Source organism: Dreissena polymorpha, chromosome 8 (assembly GCF_020536995.1).
Source record: "Dreissena polymorpha isolate Duluth1 chromosome 8, UMN_Dpol_1.0, whole genome shotgun sequence".
NCBI classification, from domain to species: domain Eukaryota; kingdom Metazoa; phylum Mollusca; class Bivalvia; order Myida; family Dreissenidae; genus Dreissena; species Dreissena polymorpha.
In genome coordinates, this window is record NC_068362.1 from 100,267,380 (window position 1) to 100,277,184 (window position 9,805).

The 9,805-nt window shown below is 32.7% G+C and overlaps 1 protein-coding gene across 1 annotated transcript; it reads right to left on the reverse strand.

Moving 5' to 3' along the window:
* Positions 1 to 7,527: 7,527 nt before the first annotated feature.
* LOC127842815 (uncharacterized) lies at positions 7,528 to 9,541 on the reverse strand. Its single transcript, XM_052372560.1, has 4 exons — positions 9,390 to 9,541; positions 8,750 to 8,819; positions 8,329 to 8,364; positions 7,528 to 7,966 (listed from the first exon to the last, which is right to left on the reverse strand). Exons 1-4 carry the CDS (start codon positions 9,468 to 9,470, stop codon positions 7,842 to 7,844), a joined length of 312 nt encoding a protein of 103 aa, XP_052228520.1. The 5' UTR covers positions 9,471 to 9,541; the 3' UTR covers positions 7,528 to 7,841.
* Positions 9,542 to 9,805: the final 264 nt, after the last annotated feature.

The following is a 9,805-nucleotide window of genomic DNA, read 5'->3' on the forward strand; positions in this document are numbered from 1 at the left end:
CTAGGCATCAATACATATATACCATTCAGTGCTTCGTTTGTTCATTTGCAACTTTACGGTGTGGTGTATACATGTATTCTTATAAGCTCGCCTTATAACATAGTACTAATGGGGAGCTTTTATGACATCGTTTGTCCTTCGATTTTTATTGGTTGCGTGAGGCGCGTTTACTTTTTCTTGAAGCGATTTCCACCTAACCGACTTCGCCCGAATAATCTTCCATCAGTCTCTATCTTTCACAGTTTTTTCTTAGCGCTACGGTCCATTGATTTTGTAAGTCACCAGAGCTCATAATAATATTAAACAATAGATCCATGGTGGCCCTAGTCGCTCACCTGGGTTGTTTAAACGTTAAGCAAGGGTTAATGACGTGTTTTGTGAAATCAAAAAGGTTTGTTGTTTCGGCAGATATAAATATAATATTATATATGTGTCATAAGTAGTTTGTGTGCGTGTCTTTATGTTGTTTTTTTAAGTAGACATTTGTCAACAATTTCGACAACGCTATACTTTGGAAAAAGGTAATATGAGACAGTAATTTAAAAATGACCACAATCAGCAAAAGAAAATGGAGGAACATTTCCCATAAATTATTGTCCGGCTCTGAGGTCATGATATATGCATCTCAGCATCTTTGGATGTTAAACGGGATTACTAGGCACAACAGCTTTAGATAATGAAAAAAAGTTTATTTTTCAATAAATGGAATGTTCGTGAAAGTGTTTCAGTGGCAAACATTTATTAGCTTTATACATACTTTATACATACATGTATTACATTGTACTTATTTACTAATCAAAGCCTAGTCATTACAATGCAATAATAAGATAATAAAGCAAAGAATGGCAGCTGCTTTTGTGCTATTTTTTTACTCTGCATACCCCAGTGGAATATATAGAGGATATTTGTTGGTTTCGGTAGCATATCGAATTTAATTCACGAGTGATCATAGAAATTTATATTTTCACGAGTGGCGTAGCCACGAGTGAAAATATTTTTTTCTATGATCACGAGTGAATTAAATTCGATATGCTACCGAAACCAACAAATTTTCTTTTTATTTTATGCTTATTTTTGTAGTTTTGTTAATTTTCCGAATTTGCCTCATTAAGTTTCCCCGTGGGGTGCCTCAATTTTTAGAACGCACAAAGAACTTACTACACAAGAAAATAGTTCACATCTGTAAAAAGTGTATTACTATTAAAATCAATGTTTTATTCAACATATATCTTTTTCATACTTTATACATTCAATATTATTACAAACAATAGTTTAATTTAAATTATTATGAAATTAATAGTGTTGCATATACTGGCGTAGTAATTTGTGTATTCAACTGATCTCAAAGTTACGAAAGTGCTCGCCATGTTGAACAACACTTTTACGACTTGCTGCATTAATAACACATAACTGGATTAAACTAGGAACGCAAACATATTTCAACAGTGTTTTTGTGCTAAATGGTTTCGATATCAATCACTGTCACTCTCTGCAATAAGACGGATTCGCTTGTAGTGTCGCTGTACAGGGGAATCTGCGGTTACCGCCGGTGTACGGGGTGGAGATTGCCTCTGGTGATTGACTACGTTCTGTGTCTGGGAAAGGCCCATGTAAGATTCAGAGTTGTGAAAATTAAATGTTACATTGCCCTGGAAATGTGAGTTGACAAAAAATCCTCGGGCCATCGGAAAATCACTTGATGCAGGTGTGGCTGACGCAGTGGCAGTGGCTGTGCGGTTGTGCTTTTCAACTGACTGGTTTGAATGAGAAAGTATTTTTGAAATATTTTTTGACTGTTCCTTGTTCAAACTGCTGTAATTATTTAAGCTGTTAATATTTATGTGCCCTGAAATCTGTATTATTTGATGAGCAGGAACATTCTCGTCATTCAGCTTCTGAATCAAGTGCTTTCTTGCACTGAAAAAAGTTTATTTCTAGGGTAAAAATAAAATCAATATTCAACGGTACACATGACATATTACATAAGATATAAGTTGTAATTGTTATGTGTGCTCTTGAAACACTTCAATAAATACATGGTGGTCTGTAAAGTACTGGATGTAATGGAACCCGGAAAGTAGAGGAATAGTACTAGTAGAGTACAGGAGATTTTATGAATTAAAATGTTGAGTGTTGTAGCATGTAAATTGGACAAACAACACCTATTTACTAAATGGGAGGTAAGTGATTTTTATTATATATTTTAGTCTTGTTATGAAAGTAGTGTATATAATATGCCATGGGGTTTTGACCTGTATGGGGTGATTCTTGGCTCTTGAATACCAGCATCTGTTTTCATCTCGGTCATTATGCTGTATAGCTTGTTTATTCCCATGGCAGACTTCCTGAACCAGCATTGCTGTGTCATGTTGCCAGGAGTTAAGAAGAAGGGGCTGTCTTGTGTCATCATGTCAACAGGGCGTTTGTCGGCATATAGCTTGTAGAGATGCACCGGATCTCTGTCAGGTTGTTCGGGAACTGCATATGCCCGTGGCTTGACTTTCCTATGAATAGTTAAAATGTGTGTTGCATTAAATGTTTTGTTTAAATTAAATACTATTCCACCAAAAGTGAAGTCTACTGTATATTAATAATACAAATAAGAATTATATTGTAAAAAAAGGTCTATAAATTCACTTGTGATAATATAAAATATATTTTTTCAATTGTGGCTTCGCCACTCGTAAAAATAATAATTTATATGATCACTCGTGAAATAAAATCGATATTCTACCTTAAGTTTTAACCAACAAATATCCTCCATGTTTGTATTATTTTTACTAAAGAAAAATTCCATTTAAATATTTTATAAACAGTACCAGTTTTTATATAAATAAAAAATTATCAATTCAGATTTGTGTACAAATATATTAAAGTAGGAAAATCACCTTATATCCCTAGGATTTTCACCAGTACGTGTTTTTGTCTGACGCTCAGTGTCGAAGGTGATGAATTCTTCACCAGTTTCAAAATCGATTCCAAGGCTGACATCACCCCAGCATAGGGTGTGAATTTCCTTGCCGGTTCTCATCCCAAAATGGGTTGTACATATAAGCCACAGTGAGTGTAATAGAGCTCTTGGGCTTGATTCTCCCAGAGTTTTAGCTGCGTACAAAGCTTCAATATGTTCATTTGTTAATGCCTGGGCTTGATGCGGTTTATTTCCATAACCTTCTTTTTTCAGAGCTTTTTGTTTACTTTTTAATACTTCCCTCACTTTGGCAAATTTAGGGTCATTTATCAAAGAGTGCTTGTAGTTCATGTGCCTTAAATGCCTGTCGATTGAGCTTAAAAATGCCCTCAAAGATGTGGGTTCATACTCTGATCCATCTTTTTTAGTCACACCCAACAAAAACTCGCAGACCAGAGGGTTCAATTCATGAGGAGGTATATTTTCAATATTTCTTGCCTCATTTTTGTGACTTTTTAGGAAAGTTTTGAAAAGTCTGATGTCATTGTCGGTTTACTTTTTTGTATTTAAATTTTCGTTTTCAAGCAGAAAGCTATCCACACTTACAGATCTGAAATTCCTTGTTGGTGTTGTTACCAGTGGTGGTGGGGCTGATGTTGCTGCTCCTGCTGTTGGTGCTGCTGATGTTATTTCTTGTGATTTTGAAGCGCTGTCAACATCTTGTTCATTCATTTCATTAAAAAAGTCATCAAGGTCAAAGATATTTGAGAAAAGAAGATTTATTTCATTGTTTTCCAATTCATCCATTGTTGTTAAAGAGTTAAGCAGCAGACGAAATAATTATGTTTAAGGGAGGTAAATGTGTGTTTCAGGTTCAAGTAGACTAGTCTCCCTTGAATGAAAATTGCAATTGAGGCTCACCATGGGGTTATTGGGGAAGTAGTTCCAGTATCTAACTGAAACAGTGAAAAATAACGATATTTTTCACTGTTATGTTTCACTGTTTGAAACAGTGAAATACCACTTTTATTTCACTGATATTTCTCTATAAACCACCGGAAAGCATAAAATAAACTACCCTATTATTAATCATAACATTCTCTAATGTACATGGCAGTGCATTCCGTCTCCTTTCATCTGTTGAAAGCAAACAAATATCGCAGCGGTTTATGTTTTTAAGAGATATTTCTAAATCAATGATTCGAATGGATTGATCCTCATTAATTACATCTTAAACATTATTATCTTGAATACCTATATATGGAATTCTTGTCCATTTTTTGTGACATATTTTGCAATTTTTTTTCTCTTAACAAACAATTTTACGATGCTGATGATTTTTTAACACATACATATTACCTTAAAATGTCAAAATTTTACCTGCGGATTATTTACTATTCTAAGTTTTCTTACAAATGAAGACAATACAAAAAGATTTCTTATGATGTATCATTCCATTTACCAACCATCTATTTAACGTATTATGAACACGCAGCCATTTATTTCGTCAAAAGACTTCTCAGTTGTGTACCCATTTTGCAAACTGAAAAAATGAAGGCCTTTGTCGATATCGCATTTATAATTTATAAATATAATCCAATTTCTTTAGAACATTTTAATGTGTGCACATGTTGTTTTATAATTGCTTATTAAAAGTAGTACAATTGTTTTTTTCCATGGGCATCGCAACTTTAAAAAGCATGTTAGCGGCCCAAATCTTATTGACATTTTGAAATCACCTTTTTCTCATTTGCGCAACAATACCTAAATTCGATGGGAGCCTCACATATATTTTCGCACACAAACAAGTGTTTTTACTAAATGGCATACATTTGTCTGAATTGATTTGAATTTTTTATTTAACCAAGGCATACAAAACAATGAAAAATATTTCTTAAAGCCCTTGTTTAGTCTGTGTTTACCATCTAACCACTGTCTATTAAATATGAAGCACCTTATATCACAATTTTATTTACTTTTGAACATTATGACCTATGTCTCTTACTCGATTCAAATGAAAACTTTAATGACTTTTGTGAGTCATTTGAATACATAACGATACAATTTATTGTGCATGTGTAAAGACCAATTTCCCAAAAGTATTTATTCAATTGATTGTCATTTGTTGACATATTAATTCGTGAATGATCTTTATCTTTAATTCGATGATAAAATTGTGACATACACCTATTGTTTCTGACTTTATGTAAGATTAAGTGGATTCATTTTCATGTTGCGTGAAGCTCTATAAGTGCATGTTTTTGTTATTGCCTTTCGAGGATTATGATACAAAAATGTCAACATGTGTTTGATTTTAACGGATTTCTCATTGTTTTTGCAGTTGTTGTTGACGATTAATTAACTCAGCAAAACAAATAATTACTCTCTGGCTGAAATTTTCCTTCAGAACATGTTAAAATCTATGAATACATTGTTTTGTATTTTTTGTCCTGAAATCGAATTAAAAATGGGAACCTGAAAGGCCTAAATAAAGCTGTAAATATTAAAGAACAGTCTGAGTTGTATCGACTTGGATATTCATTATCACGTCTTTCTCTTACTGTGACAACGTCTTCTTTTTACTGGCTAGTTATGCAACATGGATGAAATAGAGGCAGGCCAGCTATAATCGTATAATATTGGGAAACAGAGATAGAAGCCAATAAATAATGTTACGAGATATAGTAACAGACACAGTTATCTCTCTTTCATGGTTTGACATTGAATGTTTGCATGCATTTTTAAAGGGGAGTCTTGAATGACATTTTATATTAAATAAGTGTAAGATTGTATATCAGTCCTTATTTCAGATGAAATACTTATCAAAAGACGATGTTGAGCCTTATATAACACGGTACTAATTTTGATAGCTGACCGTAATAGTTTTTTACAGTGGCTGATACATGTAGTACAATCTGTTATTTGCTGCAAATAAATCGCCGATTTTTAACTTGTGTCATGCAAACAAACTTGCGCCTGGTGATTGTTATAATATAGTACGTTCATTTATTAGAAGACCGTCGTAAATAAATACTTGAGTTGACCAATGTAAGTGTTTAGCTTTATTGTCAAATAAAAGCACATCGCTGCGTAAAGCAATCGATCGCGTAGCTATAACTGTTTTTAACATGCGTATCTATACACACGTGTATATTCGTTAGTTTAGTCTTGTTCATTACCGTTATTTTCAAATCACTGAGTGTTTGTGAATACGCTTTTACAATATGGAGATATCCTCAAGGTTCCAATATGTACAATTAAAAAAGACAAATAATATAGTATATATTTTTTAACTTTATATCATTCATGTTAGACATATCGATTTGTCCCTTACATGCAAGACATGCGCATATATGTCATTACAAATATAAGCATCTTAACCCATTTATGCCTAGTGTACTCTCCCATCCTTCTCAATTGAATTATTTTTTTCCAACATTAGGGATGTCTAGTATATTTATTTATATATAAGAATATTTCTTTCAGAAATTCCTTTACGCAAACAGCGCAGACCATGATGGCTGATTGCCAAGGCCTTTTTTTCTAGACGCTAGAAACAAATGGATTTATTTATTCAAAACGTACTTAAAGACAATTCGACTTTTATGTTTTCACTTGTGATATCAAAGCGAATTTCTGTTTTTTTTTTAAATACAAGCGTTTAACTCATTACATTGCATCGACAAAAGTGATATGATTATTTTTTACTTGTACCGTGTTTTAAATATCACATTAAGGGTTATAGAGTTAAGTGCTTTATCATAAAAAAATTTATTTAGAAGGCGTCTTTGCGTTGTCATGTTTAAATGCAATGTCAACAGATAAACTACCTTTCCTTTTACAGTGAGTTGGAACACAGAGACCCAGGTATGTACACAATATGGGCGAAGGAGTTTTGGTTATCAGCAAAATGCTTTATGAGTCTCAATTCAAGGTTTTCACGGCAGCGGATGCATGCATTATTGATAATCATTATGCCAATTACAAAGTTTCGTCTATTTTTCAAATATGAAATCCAAACCACATGCTTCATTTTACATTTTCGGAAATCATATAAATTGCTTAACCGACACGCAGTACGGTGTAAAAAAATTAGAACACATTCATAAATGCACCGAGGAATAAACTGCTTTATCAAAAGCACAATATTATTAATTATGTTGCGCTTATAGTACGATGTTTCTCAAGAGATAAAACGATAGTTTTGTTCTGCGAATACTACTTGAAAGGTAAACATGGGCCAGAGAAAAACACAAATAAATGTCATAGACAGGATATTTATGTCGCTATGTAGATATTTCTCGAGTCAACCAATTAAATTGCATCAGACAATTTCGGCCTTCGTTATTCTTATGTTTTACATTTGAAAGCAAAACATAGACTGGTATTACATGTATATTTAATAAATAGCAATACTTTAGTACTTTAAATAGAACTGCTTTATAAAGAAATATTACACTAGTTCATATAAAAAGCATCGATTTATTTTGAACGGTTGATTATTTTTGTTTTAAACTGAAACAGTTTATACACTTTGTAAACACAAATATCAGCGTAATATTTGCATATGAATGCAATGCTAGAATTGGTGTGACACTATAAAGTATGAATAAACATTGTTATTGTTACTTTTATTAACAAAATATTAACAAAATTCTGATTGAACAAAGGCACACAAAACATGGTACATTCGGGTTTATTTACATTCAAATAAATACATCAGACCCATGCACACATTCAACACTCAAAAAACGTTCGCTTTTGTCATACCATGTCAAATGATACTGTATGTGTCGGATCCATTTAAGAGATATATCTTAACATCGAATGCACACACTGTCAATGCATGTATTTGCAGTCTCATTTTAGTAGATCGCTTATATGAAACCTAACTAAAAAGCGACACACAATACATCATGACGTGCTGCCACTACTTTGCAAATAATCTTGCAGCAACGACTCCAGTGATGGCAATGAATGTCAGCGGTGCGGTTGATGTTCGAGCCGAACCGTTGTCTAGGCTAGTCGTTTTTGGAGTTGTGGCTATTGTGTCGTCTGGAGTTATATAAATAAAATTATGTATTGATAATATTGTACAAATTATATGACTGATCAAACAAGCTTAATTAAGTTAAAATGAAGTATATAAGCAGACTACAGCAAACTACTTATTCTATTTGGATTTTTGCAGTTCCTAATGTTCATGTCTTATGTTCGTTGGTTTTTCTTAATGCCACCTGCCAAAAATAAAGGATCACGTTTGATAATTAACTTGCTGATAAAGATAAGTGCATATTTCCTGGAAGATTTACGTTTGCATAAAACATTCATTATTAAATATTGCGGAACATGTTTGGCTATTAGTTTTAGAACGTAGATATTTGTAAAACTGTGCATGGTCACGTTATTTGACTTACTTCCTGTTGTAGCAGAGGATGTTGCATTAGGAGCCGCTACAATGACAACATATTTTCGTTAAAGAACATTCTTAAACGCGAACAAAACACCGGCATGTATTACAATTTATGTCTACATTATAGTTTACAGTTGTTTTTTTAATGTATGTTTGTGTTAAATAAAATAGATTAAAAACACCAACGTATTAATAGCCATAACAGTGTAAAAGCCGAGTGATCCTTTACAGCTATTAAGGTTTAAGTGGCTTATCGATTGTGTGTAATTCGTCACCAGAAATATATAAAGTAATTTACATTATTTCAATTCTCACAATCACACTACTTAATATTTTTGATCAATTTACACATTACAATGTATACAATAAGTGCATGATGAATAAAACGAGTGTGATAATAAAACAAAAAATAAATATGATCATACTTGTACATTCTTTAATTTGAAGGCAACACACGAGTAGAATCGTGAACGCAATTGCGACCGTGGACTTCATCTAGATGGGAAACATATATTATGTAGATTATGATAAATCACACTTAAACATTTAAGCCTAGAAAAAAGGCCTTGGCAAACAGCGTAGACCCAGATGAGACGCCGCATGATGCGGCGTCTCATCAGTGTCTTCGCTGTTTGCTTAAAGGGATTTCTTTAAGAAATATTCTAAATATATAAATAGATAAACTAGACATCCCTAATTATGGAAATAAACTAATCCAATCTAGAAGGATGGGAGAGTCCACTAAGCATAAATGGATTAATATATATCGGTTATCCGCGTAACTGCAAATCCATGTATAAATACAATTTCATTTTCATTTGTTTTATTGCAATCCCTTAGCAAACATTATATAAATAATTTAACCGATAAATGTATGTTAATTGTTCTCTTATAGAACGCTAAAAAGAGTATTTCATTCTAAATATGAATTCCGAATGTCTTGAAACTAATGTATTTATTCTGATAAACGTGGTAAAACATTTCACTATTCAACTGTCGACTTACTTAAAATATACATTTTGAAATATTAGTCACTAACTGTAAGCATAGTTTTAAGGTACTCACATTGTATGCTGTCGGCGGATCTCGGTATTTCGGTGCGGTTTCAGTAAAGAAATCTGCCGTTAAATAGTGCTTTGTCGCCATGGTACGTGACAACACGGATCAAAACAAAACGCAAGATAACTCTTAACATTTAAAGGTAGTTAACCAGAGTGTCGAATGTTACATTTCAGAACAGGTGTATATTAGGATGGCATATATTTCCATTACGTCCACATTGTACATTGTACTTAATTACCAAAATTTTTAATAAAATGTATGTTAATGTAAGTGTATTTATTGTTGTTGGTGATCTGATTTGCTTTTGTCGTTAACAGTCGGTGACTACAGTTTGAATTTGTTAACAATCTTGTATATCAACAAAAACCTTACTTGTTCAGATGTCATTTTAATAAATTAATATTTAGAAATAATCTTAA

What these genes read in the sequence shown, in the direction of transcription:
- LOC127842815 (XM_052372560.1), bottom strand. Translation starts at nt 9,470, where the DNA reads ATGGCGACAAAGCACTATTTAACGGCAGATTTCTTTACTGAAACCGCA. An exon ending in ATCCGCCGACAGCATACAAT is followed by an intron (nt 8,820 to 9,389) that starts GTGAGTACCTTA and finishes TTTCCCATCTAG; the next exon opens with ATGAAGTCCACGGTCGCAAT. An exon ending in TCAAATTAAAGAATGTACAA is followed by an intron (nt 8,365 to 8,749) that starts GTATGATCATAT and finishes TTGTCATTGTAG; the next exon opens with CGGCTCCTAATGCAACATCC.